Source organism: Diadema setosum, chromosome 2, assembly GCF_964275005.1.
Source record: "Diadema setosum chromosome 2, eeDiaSeto1, whole genome shotgun sequence".
NCBI classification, from domain to species: Eukaryota; Metazoa; Echinodermata; class Echinoidea; order Diadematoida; family Diadematidae; genus Diadema; species Diadema setosum.
This window is the reverse complement of record NC_092686.1, coordinates 17,171,698-17,189,003: the sequence shown is the minus strand read 5'-3', so window position 1 is coordinate 17,189,003 and position 17,306 is coordinate 17,171,698. Positions and strand designations below refer to the sequence as shown.

The 17,306-nt window shown below is 40.2% G+C and overlaps 1 protein-coding gene across 1 annotated transcript; it reads left to right on the top strand.

The window, feature by feature from the left end:
• The first annotated feature begins 15,945 nt into the window (after positions 1–15,945).
• Positions 15,946–16,971, top strand: LOC140240400 (uncharacterized). The gene has a single exon (XM_072320173.1). The coding sequence runs from the start codon at positions 15,946–15,948 to the stop codon at positions 16,969–16,971; it is 1,026 nt and encodes a 341-aa protein (XP_072176274.1).
• The last annotated feature ends 335 nt before the right edge of the window (positions 16,972–17,306 follow it).

Genomic DNA, 17,306 nt, shown 5'->3' with positions numbered 1-17,306 from the left:
GTCGTCTGTCCCACTGTAAGTCAGTACGTACGTTCGCCTCTCTGGAATTGTGTAGTCAATTTGTTGCCTATCGCATCATAACGAAGTGTTTCTGCTGCCTGCTGCCCTAAATGTTATTGTCAATTTCGCAGATCGATACAACGTAATACGCTTGATCGATCATGAACAGCTGCGCAGGGGGCGTGCGCGCGCGCTAGAATGCAGCATGATTGGGCGCGGCCTGCGTGTATCCTTTGACCTGCTTTGACCAGGGGCGGATCAAGCTTTTTGCTATATTGGGGGGGGGGGGGGGGGGTGTAACCCCCTGACAATGGCCGGGCCATGACAAGCAAAACAACGACAAAAAGTCTTCACATTTTTAGACGTTTAGCTGAGCCTGAGACAGGGTGCTAGGAGCACACTGTGTGGGTCTGAATACAATCATAATTATGGCGTTTTCCACATCACATTTTCACTTGACAGCCGAAGGAGGAGGGGGAACCCTTGGCCCCTCCTCCCGTAAATCGGCCACTGGGTACTTCCCATGGTGGGCAGGGAACTATTTGAGACATCCATTGAGAAACGAAGATTAATTTGTGTAAGCTCTGCTTTAACGAAGTAGACCCCATCTTGTGCTATTTAAAGTATACAAATTTAGCAGCCTTTATACGAGCCTCTTTCACGAGCCTCATTGAAAACAACTCTCACTAAGTAACTCACGTAAATAGTCATCGTAAGCTAATGTGCCGAGGCAAATATTATTGCTCGAACATTCTGAAGAATGCGCTTATTGGTGAACTTGTACACAAGCATACAGGTGCACTGCGGAAGTTTGAAATTCTTAGCATTTTTGCTCCTGAAACGATGTCAGATGGGTACCGGCAAATGATCATGATTGATGGGAAAGCTTCTAAGGATACTCTTCTGGCCCATCGTTAGATAATGATGAAGAAATTCCTCCGTAGTGGCGATGCAAGTCCCATCACGAAAATGCAAAGATTCCAGGTTTTAGTGATAAAATCACAAAGTTTAGATCATCATAGATAGGCCGAATACCTCTGAGCGCACTTGACCACAATCCCGAAAGGTACATACATCCACACAAGTCATACACTTAACATGTTTCAAATAATTATTTCAATTTTAATGAGATGTGACATAAAATGCGATATATAATAGGCCTCTACAATGAAAGACGAATGCACACATCTGTCACATTTAACATGTGATGTTTACAAAGCGTTTGATGACTCGGTCACCCCGCCTTTTACTGTTGTCCTACTGATAACCCAAACGATGTTACACAACCTAATGGTCTCTTTGAATCGAGATGGAAGTCACGTTTTCCAATACCAGACACTATAATAACACCAAGATTTAGTGAGCCATATTTTATACTTGGAAATCAGAAGCGTCGAACCATTTTCAAGATGGGGGGGGGGGGGGAGGGGGAATGGGAGGGGGCAAAATATTGGATGATATGCGCGAGAGGGAGAGCACCTACTGAGCGGTGATGGGAGAGGAAGGGTATCCCTCCACCCCCCCCCCCCCCCACACACACACACTCAAGGGAATTCTCTGGTATGCAATGGACACTTGGGTGAACTATCAATGTTTGGAAACTTTCTTTATTCAAAATAATTGGGGTGAAGAGCCTTAAAGGAGAACTTCAGATGATTTTCAGACCTTTATAGTATACATTTTGAACAAGTGTAGGCCCTAAATTGGTTATTATGGGCACGGAGGTTCAGAATTTATTGTCATTGGGCAATGGGATAAGGAACAAGAATATCTGAAATCTATAAGAATTCACAACGAACAAGGATGGTAACTTACATGTAGCTTCACCATAAGAATGCACGAGTGGGGGCTCGAGGAAGCAGAACAAAAGAAGAAAGGTGATAGCGGCATTGTAATGGAATTTAGTTGCTATGAAATTCGTGCGAGCCTTTTACTCATAAATTCTTACGGTGAGCCCCCACTCATGCATTCTAATGTGGTGAAGTTGCTTTTTATTTCATCATCCAATTAATTCCGCAAATGGAGCTGTCGATTTATGTATAATGTATACTACAGGATGTGTGTGAAATTGTAAAAACACCCCATGTGTGCAATGCCTTCACTGGTGTATATACAAGTCAGTATAGCACTGATGGAGGAGGACGGAAGGGGTGGTTTTTGAGGGAGCTTTTGCATATTTGGAATGGAAATTGAAAAACCGATCTGGTGTGCACACGTTGGATTATTTGGAAATGTTTCAATCCCCAGATAGGCCCAGATAATTACATATAGATCTGGACTGTATAAAAGCGTGCTAATTGTATAATACCTCTCTTGTTCCTTTTGACTGCGCCTTCACTCTGTGAAAGTCAGTCGGAGGTGGACGGGGGGGGGGGGGAGGTATGGAGCACAAAAAAAAATAAAGGTTCAAATTTGCACCTTATTTGTCCCCATACAAGCACCCTGGGGTGCACATTTGTACCTTTTATTATACAAGTAGATAATTAAATATCTTAATATTTATATTCATACCTACAAAGCTGCGGACATATCCATTAGAGTGTAAGTTTGATCTTCAAAACCTTGGTACTCGTGGTCCAAATGTTTAATTCACAGTGTATTAATGTGTATGGTGCATGTTTGCACCCTTGATTAGCACAAAATTCAGGCTCAAAATTCAGCGAATTGCACCGCTAAGGGTGAAAATTGCGGCTTATTGCGGTGCAAAGTTGCACCCATTAGGGTGGTTGTATAGGGACAATTTTGGGGTTCAAATTTGAACCCGTATTTCTTAGTGTGAGGGGTATTCTCCACCCACTTCAGACTGGTTTCATATTTTTAGAAATGGAATGCGATCTGGTGCATTCTTTCGGAGGAAGTAAATGGAAAGTTGTGAAGCAGACAATAAAAGTAATACCTACAGACTGGTTTACCTATATATCTGCAATGGTTATAATGTTTGCTCACAATTGCCTCTTTTTTGTTTAGTTTAGATTTGTTTTGTTTTCACTTTAGGTCTTATATACCTGCATTATACTTGTTTATTCAATTTTATCCCTTATTATACTCCCTGAGAAAGCAGTATGATTTCTGCATATGCCCGCAGTTTACTATGTTAAAACAAATCCTGTCTTAGTCCCAATGACTTCTCTCGTCTCCTGTTCCTCGTATAATGATCTAAAGGACTTCATGTATCGCAAAATGTACCAGCTTGGAAAGGCTGGAAGGCAACATTTCTCATCAATGCTGGTGTGAGATGAGATGAATAATAATAATAATAATAATGTACATTTATATAGCGCTTATTACAGTATAAGCGCTTAACATTTAAATCTTAAATTAATACATGACAAGGATTATGAAAAGCATAATAAATTATATAACATCACGTTAACAATATTACATTAAATTACATTATATTACATTACATTGCATGACATTATAATAAGTAATTAAACGAAATAGATTGGATGACATGGAATCAGTGAATCGAACTACAGTCCATTGAATAGATATGTTTTGAGTCTGATTTTGAAGGTGTCATAAGGAGAATCACGGATTATCTGCCGTAATGGATTCTGGCCCAGATCATCACTTGGCCTCCTCCACCTTGGGTTGTCTGGTGGACACAGTCATCCCGAAGGCTTTCCCCACCTAACCGACGAACTCGCTGTCTCCCATCTGCATACGGTCAAGGATGAACCGGCTCTATCTCGTCCATGAAGATAACATGTTGCGAATGTTCCAGTTGAAGCGTTCTGTGCTGCCGGCCTGGCCCATAGGAGACGAGCTATCCTGTGGCAAACCGTCAGGCGTGGACATCTAACCAATCATCGTGCTCGGTAGCCACGTTGAAGATTGACTGTTGATCTTGAGACGTTGATTCCATGATGTCTCCTCCATAAGCGTCGGGAAGACGACTCGCGGGTAACTTCCGGTTTCTGTGGCTCATTTTCAACAGTTGGCGATCATCTCTACTTGTTGTCAGTCTGGGACGTCCTGGTGATTTCCGTGGCCGCACGTTCTTCTCTCACGATTTTAGAGACTGCACCCTGTGAAATCCCTAGGATTTCTCCTATACGAGTCTGTTTGTAGCCCTCCTGCCTAAGCGCTATCACTCTCTCGCGCATTGCCGTCAGCATTGGACTAGACATAGCCTATATGGGGACTCTACCGATTTTTAATGCAGCAGCGCAGGGAACTTGAAAAAAAAAATCAACTTTCTTTACACGGTGCAAAATTAGCAAAAAGGGCAATATTTCAACTGCACGGACCTTTATAGTCTGTACAAGGTAACTTTGTTACGTAATAATAACACATTCTTCATGTTCAAATATCCACTGAATAATGGGGTAACAGTACGTAATCAATAACATACCAGCTTGTCTATACAGACAGCCTTTTAAATGCTGACAAAATGGTCAAATTTTATTCAATACAAAATTATTCCACCTTTTTGACCAATAGTGTATAAAGAAGGGGAAAGATGTTCTTCTATCCGCATAAGTCTGAATTATTTGAATAAGAAAATAAAACATCCAAACCCATGCTGTCCATGCAGAAGTTTTGTTATCTTGCGAGTTTCTATAGAAGCCATTCTCCCTCAAGCTTATAGCGCTAATTGATTTTTGAATTGGTATATAAAGCGAACGATATTGAGAGGAGTTGAATCCAATCAAATCAATTTGAATCACAAAAATAAACCATTTGATATAGACAGCCAAACAGAATTCAAAATGCTGATTCGTGATAATTGATAGAGATTCATGTGGATAGAAATTGTGAAATCAAAATCAGACATGAAATTATGATCGGTAAATAGAGATTTCGCGTAATGGTTCTCACATTCAAATCGATATAATAATATACATTTAGTCATCGTGAGATTAAATTGACATTACTCTCAATTCTCTGAATAGTTTGGGAACAAAATTAATATCAATTAAAAAAAGAGGAGTGTCTGAGTGGAAAATAATGTCAACACTAATGGTATCGGCCTACAAGCTTGCGACCCCCCCCCCCCGCTACCATTCAATGAATCTAAATTATTAGCATAATACAAGTTTTATCCCTTTTCATCTAACGAAATACCTTGTGTTGGATTCATTTGATGGTTTTTGGAGACTCATCAACGTTGGTCACGAACCAGAACAGATTCGATCATTGGTACACGGAGGGTGATAAAGAATGGGAAGATCAAAGTTGAAAGTTTCAATAGTAACTGTTTTCATTGAAAGAACAAAAATTATATGAATGTTTAAAATGACATTCCAAGATTTTGACTGTCATCATGACCTGTACATGTCAACGAGATGATGATGCCACGCGTAAAACATGCGCTTTCATGATGGGACCAAGGAGATTTGTAGCCCTATGTCTTCATGGTTGGGACCCGATATACCATGGAGCTATTATGTTCTATATATGCATGCTTGTACTCTAGCTGGGGCGTCGATCGGGGTGGGGAGTAGTTGCCCCTATACCCCATTGTTATTAGGTCCCATTATATATATATATATATATATATATATATATATATATATATATATATATATATATATATATATATAATACGATATATACACTTGTATATATATAATACGATATATACACTTGTATATATATATTTTTTTTCTTTTACAAACACATCATTTTGCGCCTCCATAAGTTCCTATGAGATGTGGAAAAATTCTTGGCTATTTTCAGTGGATTTTCCAAATATTTCACCAAAAATGTGCACGCAGATCGTTGAATTTCAATTCTGAAAATACAAATCTCCATGCGTCGCAGTAATAGGAGCAAGCGCGCCGGAACACTTCTGGTTTTGGGGGGGCAAAATCTCAGCGGGGGCACATTGTGACGATGTGAGATCCTCGGCGCGGGAGCGAAGCGAGTGAGGGGGGGGGGGTGGAAAGGGGGATACCCCCCCCCCCCCACACACACACACACACACACTGTAGGGAGCTTTTGTAAAACAGGGTACAAAAGTCGCGTTTATAGACCATTTAAAAGCAAATTTCTAAGGAATTAAATATAGTGAAATAATATTATAATCAATGCAAAGGCCTATGATTATTACATACGGGAGTACATAATAATGTGATGGTGTGACATCCTCGGCGAGGGAGCGAAGCGACCGAGCTGGGGGAGGGTGTGGGAGGGGGGATACCCCCTTCCACGGTAGGGACTTTTTGTAAAAACAGAGTATAAAAGTCGCGTTTATAGAGAATTTAAAGCAAATTTCTAGGGAATTAACATATTGAAAAAATCAGTTGGAAGGACTATGATCATAACGAACGGGGAGTATACATTAATAATGTGATGGTGCGAGATCCTCGGCGAGGGAGCGAAGCGAGCGAGTGGGGGGGGGGGAGGGTGTGGGAGGGGGATACCCCCTCCCACGGTAGGGACTTTTTGTAAAAACAGAGTATAAAAGTCGCGTTTATAGAACATTTAAAAGCAAATTTCTAGGGAATTAACATATTGAAAAAAATCAGTTGGAAGGACCATGATCTTAACATACGGGGGTATATTATGTGATGGTGTGAGATCCTCGTCGAGGGAGCGAAGCGACCGAGCGGGGGAGGGTGTGGGAGGGGGATACCCCCTCCCAGGGTAGGGACTTTTTGTAAATACAGACTATAAAAGTCGCTTTTATAGAGCATTTTAAATTAAATTTCTGAGTAAAAGAATAGTAAAAGAAATCACTGCGAAGGACTATGATAATAACTTATGAAAACTTTTCATTTTACTATAAGTACGGGCAGAACGAGCGAGCCACTTTCACTTTGCAATTTATCTGAAATGTATTCATTAAAAGCTTAAACGTGATCGCATCGTTCGAACAATACTGCTAGAAAGCAAAGAAGAAAATGAAAAATTGTAAGGTTTACTAAAGGTATGTTTCAGTGGGCACACTCGAGGACACGAGGCTACCATCTATACACTAAATTTACTCATAAGTTACTATTAGTGTATAGATACAATAATGTATGTTGTTAGTGTTCGCCCCGTAAGGGGCGAAAATTTTTGCATTTTCAGTTATGAAATTACAACATTTAGACAAGAAATATGCCTTTATTGTTCATTTTGGTCATTAAATCAGTGATTAATTATTTGTTACAGGGGGCACTTTGGGGGGGGGGGGGGGGGCAAAAACTCGTTTTGCCCCCCCAACATTTTTTTTTTTTTTGGGGGGGGGGGGGGCAAGTGCCACCCCTGCCCCCCGCTTCCGGCGCCCTTGAATAGGAGAGGGATATTCCTACACCGTCCTCCGCTCGGTCCAAACATCCACAGACATTAACAGTACAGTTTTAAGATTGACAAAACGTGTAGGCCCCACATCCTAAAGAGATTAACAAAAAATGCAAAAGTTCCCTCATAATGGGACGGAGATATTCCCTCCCAGTGTAATCCTCCCCGCTCCGTTCCTCTCTTAGGCTAGGCCTATATATAGGCCCTACACAGTAGTCTTTTTAGATTTCACAAATATTTAACTTACGAGATCATTTCATTTAAGAATAAAAAGGCCTCGGTTGATCCTCGTATGGAAGGAGTATTACACCCCCCCAACCCCCACCCTTCTTCCCTTGCTCGTCTCCCCTCCATGCATAAGGTTACAGCTCGTTATTCCGAAGGTTCGTTATTCCGAAGGCTCTTTATTCCGAATTTCATTTTCGGATTAACGAATCTCCGGAATATCGAACCTTCGGAACAACGCCTCAAATCAATCAATCAATTCAAAGTTTATTTCATTTTCCGACAAAACATAAGTTACACTTCTTTTGACAACAGAGAATAAGGTAAACAGAACATTATGTATGAAAAGAATGTACAACAATTGAGGACCTTATAGTAATTATACTTTGTTGTAAAAAAGAAACAGAAGTGATCGAAATGAAGTACATGTATAACTTTGCTTAAAGTGTGAAAAATGGAGAGACCCACTAAAAAGACAGAGCTTGTAGAATGTGGGCCCTCTGCTTGTAGAATGTGGGCCCCTCTAAATGTTAGGATTAACGAACCCTTTTTCATTTTCGGATTAACGAACGTCTAGGTATAGGGAATTTGTGTGTTTCGGATTAACGAACCTCCGGAATAACGAACCTTCGGAATAACGAGCTGTAACCCTATGCATGGAGGGGAGACGAGCAAGGGAAGAAGGGTGTGGAGGGGGGGGGGGTCCTCAGCTCATCTCTCCCCTTCCATTTCCGTTTTTTTTTTTTCAGCTGACAAGCAAAAAAAAAAAAAGCAAAAAAAAAAAGGTCTTCAGTGGAAAAACATCACCTTACCGCGCTCACACTTTAAGATCTCTATCTATTTCTATTACTAGTAGTGCCACTTCCGTACTTCTGGGTTAAAAAAAGTGTTGGGGCCCAAGTGATGACACCTTATGTATTCCTTTATGGTGCACAAAAAGTGTGGGGGCCCGAGCCCCCACGGCCCCCACGGTTCCGCTGGCCATGCAAAAGCTCTGACATAAAATATGGGGGGGGGTGGCAGGAGGAGGTATTTTCTATAAAAAAAAACACACACACACAAAAAAAAATCTAAAATATCCAAAAAGAGTATTGCTCCAATTCCTAAATTTCAGGTCTGAAAGTGTCGGATGGGACATTCCTTCCCCTCCCCGCTCGCCGCTCGGTCGCTCAGCTCACTTGCACGTGGCAAACGCCAAATAAATTTATACTGTAACAACAACAGCAACAACGAACAACAACAACATCCCGCCTTCCGCGCTCGTACCTCTCTCCCTCTCCCTCGGTTCTTCGCTCTCGATCTTTATGTTCTCGATCTTTATGCTCTCAAGCGCAAGCGCTCTCTCGCCTTTATACTGCATTGGCACGCCGAAGCTTCAAAGCCTACTACTGCCTATGCTGTGTCTGGTCACTCTCCGCACTTTGAGAGGTAAAGGTGTAAGTTATAAAATATTTATAGGGTTGAACAGTTACATTGTCGTGATATTAGTGATCACGTACCGTTGGGCTGTGGAAAAATTTCGCAGTTATGGTGTTTGTATTGATGGAATTTTGGTAGCCCACACCCGACCGGACGCCGTCGACTTCAGCGTTCTATTAGTAGTAGGTACATTGTACGTGCAAGTGACAGTTAAACCAGCAGGTTCAGGGAGGTGGGATTCCCCGGCCGCGATTTTTTTTTTACACAGCAATACTGTACTGTAGGCCCTAGGTGATTTGTTGTTGAGAACCCGCCCATCCGTTGCGGCGCGGCGTTTGTCGAAATCAACCTGGAGGGCCTGGGGGTCATTTCATGAAGGAACTTGTCGGATAAAATATCTGACAAGTCTCTTTTACATTTTATGCGACAAGTTCCTTCATGAAATGCCCCCCTGGCCACCTTTCCTTGGGTGGCTCTACTAGCTGTCTAACTATACACAGCCCACAGATTCGCATAGCGTAACAGTGTCTGGTCGGGCTACTAGCTGTCCAGAAATGGGCGGGTCGAATAGCGCGCTAAAAGGTTGACAGATGCGTAAAGGTACGAGAAGGGTAGCCGAAGTACTAAGTAGCTAGGACAGGTTTTCACCTGGTATCACCATTAGATGGTCGATGGATGACACCTAACGTTAACCCCGGCGCTGGGCGCTGTTAACCAGTAGTAGACCTAGTACTTGTAGTAGGGTGGCACATCCAATTACCGGACGCTTTCTTTCGTGGCTTTGAATTCCGTACTCAGAGGATGAAATTTGGGCTAAAAATAACATCACTTATTCACAGACTCCTGGAAATTACGAATTCAGCCAACTGATGTCAATTGTTCACTCCAGTTTTTAGAAAATATGCTTCAAACATAACCCTCTACAAAAGTTGTCTTTTTGCACGGTGCAAAATCGCATTGTATTACCAGACACGATTTTCGCAATGAAATAATCGACATCTTTCGCACCTAATCCTTGCACAAGAATCACAATTTATCCCTCAAATCATCGTACACATTATCACTGAGCGGATGACAAAGAAAAAATTGGCAAATGAGGCTAAAATTTCGTATTTTATGGTAAATGTCTGTCTTGAACATTTCGAACAGTTCACAGAATAAAACCTTGTGAAAAAATCGACAACTGGTTAGACTCTACTTCTAGTTTACATGCTTTGTCTATGGGAGCTGCACGCGCGGGTGATGAGTTGCGGGCCCCTTAGCGCACAACTATTCCGCATCGTTCGCGTTTGAGGACGATAGCTACAAATTTCCGATATCGATCAGTGAACTTTTGGTTCTATTGGAATCTTCAGCATTTTTCCTGTATGTGAGTGGGATTTCATAGAATTTCAGTCGCGAAATGTGATTCAAACATGCATAAATATTAACTATCTCGAGGTGCGGGTCACTCAACTATAAATTTGAGGTAAAATGTGAATATTTTCGTGTTTTTACATTTTTATGTGGCGTTTTTTGCGATTTCGGTCCACACAAAGTTCTGTGAGGTTAATCTACGAAGTCTCGCGCGTACAGAATGTCATTAGTACGCAAAAATGTGCGTGTCCGGTAATACCATGCTTGCCCCTACGTAGTACATGTATTGTAGGCCTAACGTTCGTGTAGCGTGTTAGGGCCATGGCCATGGGGTCGCTGGCTGGTGCAGTTAAATGACACCCAACTTCCTTGACTAGGGCCTGGGGCCCGTTTCATAAAACTTGTTATCATTGACAACTGCCACATTTTTATGACAAATTTTCTCTCGGCCAATCAGATGCAAGGATTTCACTAGCTTGTCACATCTATGACAACTTGTCACTGATGACAAGTTTTATGAAACGGGCCCCTGGCCTGCCTTTATAGATTCTAGAGCATATTCTAGGCCTACTGGCTACAGATGAGATCTAGACGGCCTAGATCCTCTAGTTGAATATGTGAAAACCGACAACTAACACTGTAACGTCGATCATGGTAATCCGTATGAATGCGAAGGTTAACAGTTAGATCTCGGTCTATTCTAACTGGTACCATGCAGCCTGAATGCAAAGCATCGTGAAAAGTGGATTGTATCACTGGATGCTGATATTTTGGCCAAAAATAGCACCAGTTATTCACAAAAAGTCCCGAAAATCATGAATTCAGCAAAACTTTGAAAATAATTCTCTCCGATTTTTGGAACATTGACTTCAAAAAGATTCTACCCCTCTCCAAAAAGTTGCCTTTTAGTGCGGTGTCAAATTGCATCATAATTGTGGACTCAATTTTCGTAATGGAATAATCGACGTCTTTTGCACCTTGTCTTTGCACCAGAATCACAATTTATAGATGATTTACCCGCAATTCACCATACATTCTTACCGAGCAGATGACATAGAAAAAATCGGCAAATATGAGGCTCAAATTTTGTATTTTACAGTAAAATGTCTGAACTTGAACATATCGAAGAGTTAACGTGATAAAATCTTGCGATAAATCAACATCTCCTTCTAGATCTGAGGTGAAATGTGAAGTTCTTAGCGTTTTTACATTTTTGTGTCACATTTTTTGCAATTTCAGTCCATAAAACGCTCTGTGAGACTAGTCTACAGTATGTACAAAGTCCTGCACGTATTGAATGTCATTAGTACGCAAAAAGGTGCGCGTCCGGAACCATTCTGTCCGGTAATACCATCCGTACCTGTACTGTATGTGTAACTGTGTGAGGGAGCGCCCTGGGGATAGGTCTATTCTAACTGTGACCAGCCTTAACGTGAAGCGTCATATTATAACTGTGTACAAGGAGCGCCCCGGGGTTACAGTTGTAGGTCTATTCAAAATGTACCATTACTGTAAAAAGTGGTTTCTTTCGCGTACAGATACTTTCGCGGTTTCCATAGGTGCCGACTTTTTAGCGTGTGTTTAAATTCGCGGTCAGCAAAATCTGTGAATTCACAGTCGGCAAAAACTGTTTTGTTTTAAAAACTGTTTTGTTTTACACATGAAAACCCAAACTATAATCGAATTATTCTTTTATTTATTAAATAGAAATTAAAATTGAATGCAGGCTTGCCTGAAATCCCATCTCTCGAGTACTGTACTTTATAACATGCTTCTACCCACATTGCGCGGTATCCCTGATGTGTGTGTGTGTGTGTCGACCATCAATACACTAAATGCGCGGAATCTTCATGTGTTCATCTGCGCATTGTAACAAGGGGCGAGTTCAAAACATTTCCTTGCGTGGTTAATTTCGCGCGACTTGTCAAAACATTTTCGCGTGATGTTAAATTCGCAGTTCAACCTAAAAGCGCGAAAATAAAACCACCGCGAAAGAAACCACTTTCACAGTATTGTATTACTGGACACCAGGGTACTTGTAATTCTGGAGGCGTACATCTCTGCCTTTTATTAAAATTCTAAATAATAAGTGAATGACATTCAATACGCATCAGGGCTTTATAGTTTAAATGTAGCCTAATAGTATTATTGATTGTTGTATGGGCCAAAAATAATGGCCAAATATGTTACACAACTATGTAGAAATGCTGAGAAATTCACATTTCACCTTAGATTAGAAGGAGATGTCGATTTATCACATAGATTGTCCATAATGTTCGTGTTGGACCTTTTACTGCACAATATGAAATTTGACTCTCATTTGCCATTTTTACTCAGTTGTCGTCCGCTTGGTATGGCATGTGTACGGTGAATCGTGGGTAGTGATTTCCAGTGCCAATCTCACTCAAAACAAACACACCTTAAACCATTATCATGCAAATACACGATGGGACATATTCCAGTCATCGTAGTGGACTGTAACTTTTAAGTCAGTTTGTGAGACAATGCCAATGACTGGTGCCATGCTTGTCACTGGCACTGAGTGCTCAGCATTGGTTATAATGCAGCGGCAGTATTCGACAAATCGCAATATCAATCCCATTGTGGTTAATATCAGTCAAACAAACAACACTTGAAGTGATATTGTATTTATATTTTGTTTTATTTAAGTATCAATTTATGCAGTATGAAACATGACGTGCCATGCTGATGATCATAATTTGGTAATGTGTAAACCCCTAGCATGATATGCTATAAAGTGCTGTATATGAGCATAAATCTTGTAGCGTCTAAAGTCAAGACTATACAAGATCATTATGTATGCAGATGAAATGTAAATGTATACCCGGTACTGACCCCACCAGGTCAGTCTAGCACACTGCACACACGTGCAGACTATTATGAAACGTGAATGAAACGTTCGGCAAGATGCTTGAGAGCAGTATGAAAATAACAAACATGAACCCGGACAAAATAGTGGTCAATTTGTCATTTATTTGGACTCGATCCTGTCAGACATATTGTTCGGTGAGTGGGCCATATGGGTACCGGTACTTCATCTCTCTTATCTAGCCAAATCGATTATCTGGACGCCTGCTGGTCACGATGGGGTCCTACTGTCACATAGTACTACAGGTCCTGGCAGGTGATTCCACAGTTTTATGGCTCTTGGGTAAAGTGAATACCTATGAGAATGGTGGATTTAGGAACTGTGTATTTGAGTTCATGATTGTGCCTTCCGATGTACTTAAGATATCAGGTGGAAAGAGCATGTCAACCTGTCCAGGGGATGTTGAATTTTGTAAAAAAGTACATGTTGGGCAAGAAGGTGGCGAGAATGACGGCTGTCCCAGGAATTTAAAGGACTATTTCACCTTTATATACGTGGATTGAGTGAATGCCACAATATTAGTAGAACACATCAGTGAAAGTTTGGGGAAAATCGGACAAAATCCGTTCAAGAGTTATAAATTTTTAGAGTATCTGCATAGTCACTGCAGGATGAGAAGACCATTACAGTGTATGATGTCATATGCGTACAGTGATATAAAGAAACTAACAAGAGAATTTGACAAAACTTCACTTTTTGAATAAAGTGCACATTTCTTTGAATTGTTACTGACATACTATGTTGAGGGTAATATTATTCCCCCTGCCTTCTGAAAGAGAGAAGTCAAGTGTTCTTTTGTTATGCAAGAAAAGTGGAATATGTTGAATTTTCTTTATTCTTGCTTTATATAGTTGTACACATGTGACATCACTATAAGTAGCTACTTGTATAGTAGTCTTCTCATTTACCCGTGAGTGAGCAGAAATTTCAAGAATTCATAACTTTTGAACAGATTGTCCGATTGTTCTACTAATATTGCTGCATTCACTCAACCCAAATGTCTGTGAAGGTAAACTTGTCCTTTTAATTTTTTTTCTTTAATGTAGGCATTGTTATGACCTCAACGGACACAAGGCCATCAATACCCCTTGTGCAGACAATTGAACGTCATTATCAAAATAAAACAAAAAAAGTATATATAGATACACATTTATCAGAATTCAACTTTCACGGGTAGTTCTCAGTTCATGGGTCTTTCCCTACAGCATGAAAAATGTTAAAAGTTTGTTAATTTGTAGTGTATAAGTGTAATATTTTATAGTGGTATATGTAGATTGTAATATGGAATTAGATTACCGGTACATTGAAAGAAGGCCCATTTTAGTTTTTAGGACCACAAATATTTTTCTTTTTGGGAAAGTTAATGAAATTTTTGATTTTGTATGAAACGAAATTGAAAAAAAAAAGAAAGAAAAAGTGCAGAACATCGACCGATCATTAGCTCATCCGGAGTATGAAAGTTCCATAAAATAATGTTCGATATATATAAATATATATTTATAGAATTGATATAAATGTTATAACGTTTGTTAATGTTAAATATTATTGTTGGTACTGGCGCATTAATCTCACGAATGTTATTTGTATTGTATGTTCTTGGAATTGTTATTTGTAATTTTCAATGTATCGGTCTGTAATTATCTAAAGGGATTTACAATTGACCTGGTTATGTATTTCATTTTCTTGAATTAAGAAATGATTCAATCAAAAATACTAGGACTGTAGAGGGTGGTAGATCATGCATTTCCACAACAGACTCTTTTTTTTTTATATATATATTTGTAGTATATTATGATTGGGACTTTATTCTTAAAGCATAGTCACCATTCACTGGATGAATGAATGACTTCATAAAGGAGTAATACTTAGATATTTTGTGGCATTGCGCCCTCTGTTGAATTTATGTTACCTTGAGCTGTGTGTGTGACTGTCATAACAACTCCTTGAACTGTAGCTGTAAATCTCAACCTTCGTCAACCCGAGGCCTACATTGGCTCCTACATATAAATATATATATATATATTTTTTTTAGGCTTAGTTACTAGAACTATTATTACCTCCACCAAGGAAATCGGCGTTGGTTTGTCCATTTGTAAATTTATAGAACAACTCAAAAATTTGTGAATGGATTTGATGAAACTTGCAGAAAAATAATTAATGACAAATGGAACAGATGATTGAATGTTGGTAGTGATATGAGAATTTTTATGGATTTTTAAAGGATATTTTAACCTATGTTGTACTATAAAGGTCATTGAACTCTGGCATGGGTAAGGTACAGTTCAGAGCGCTTTAGGAGAGTGCTTGAACGCACCCCGTGTAGTTTGAAAGAAGATCACGGGTACTTAAACCACTCTTTGTATTAACTATACATAGTCCAGTCGCTGTAATAATGTGACAGGCTTTTTACAGTGACTGGGCTGTGTATAGTTATCTTTGTATATGATTTGTAGCCAGGTTGATGTATGCTTGATATCTTAATTCTGTGAGGCTCAAACAAATGGCTCGTTTGGCCATCCGCACAGTGCATTTGTGTATTTATATTTCTTCTTTTTTTATACAAAAAATATTCTTTCATAATGGACAGACTTTGAAAGAAACAACAGATTTGATGTGAAGGTGAAACTGATCACTACCGGTAATTGCTTACTCACAGTTCTAGTATTTTTTTTACCACATCTTTTGGGTTGAGTGAGCTTATTCTCTGTATTTTTGTTTTGTTTTGCATGGTTTTGTTTTTCTCCAGATCTTCAGTTTTGAATGTGACGTAAGGAGCTGAGCTTGTTCTAAAGTGGATGCCATCACATGTCCTGTAGCCAAACATGATCCCGATCTTCATCAAGCGCCTTGCTATCCTGGATGTGGGAGCGAAGGTTCTCACCATACTGCTTCTGGTGGTTCAGGCAGTTCTCCTCAACATCTTCTTCATCAAATTTGACAGTAATGCAGGAAAATATGCGTGGTTTGTTGGAGATGGGATTGTTCTCATCATATGGATTGCAGGCCTTGTGCTTGTCAGCAGGACTGGAAACCCAAAACAAAAGACCGACACAGTCGAAGAGACCGGAGCACGGAAGTGGCTCACATTCTGTATGGGTGAGGTACAGTATGCCTACTTTTCCTGGATATTGTACAGCATAGTTGTGACTGCCAAAATCTGGTACATGTTTGGAGATTTTGCAGAAAATCTGTCCACCTTAGGATATTACAATATGACCGCAAGAACAATTGGTGGAATACTCAAGTTTGAAGACAGCATCCTCTACTCCTCAACATCCATGAAAGTTATCCTGTCCATTTCTGGCCCGTTGTTTCTGCTGCTGGCGTATTCACACCACGATGAGGTCCACAATTCCAAGTACAAGCTTCTGATGGAGAAGTTGGGCACCACAGCCAGCATGGATATACTTGATTGTCTCATGCTCCTTGCCTTGCTCTTCATTGATGACACCCTGTTGGTCCTCCCCTACTCCTTGGATCATGCCATCAAATTCTTCACATGCTGCTGCTTTGCTCTGCCAACACTCCCACTCTTTATTCTCAGACTCCTTGGGAAGAGGAAGGCTGAGGAGAACAACTTCAAGGTGATTCTAGCAATTAACTCTGGGCTGTATCTCGTAATTGTTAATGTTCCACTTCTCATTATCAGATGCTTTTTATGGTTCAGACATGATGTCGACATCTCGACATTTGTCACCAAAAATGTGATGTCCCTTGTTAGATGTGGCTTGGATGTGTACAATGAAGTGAGACAGTGGCTGAAAACAAAACAGGGGGCTGTTCCTGCTGAGCCAAGTGACCTTGCAGACCAGGACATTGAATTAAAAGACCAACCGGCCCGTGTCTAAATTGTGATAACTTGTCCCCCACTCTTTGGTAAAAGTGTTTGTAAGGTAACCAGTGTGGTTTGTCGTTGTGAGCATTGTTTTATGTAGCACTGTCAAAAATAATACCCTCCCCCTCCCCCAATAAAAAAATTTAGACTAAAAACTATAAATTAGAACAACAGCATGAATACATGATGAGATATTCACCAGACCTGCCAGAAATTATTCCCAGGGGTATTGGAAATGATGTCCTTTGTTATCATAATTGTTGGTAACCTCACTAAATATCTATATCTAAGTAACATAATTAAAGTGACAAAAAGAAGAATGAAAGAACGAAGAAGAAAAGGTGCAGG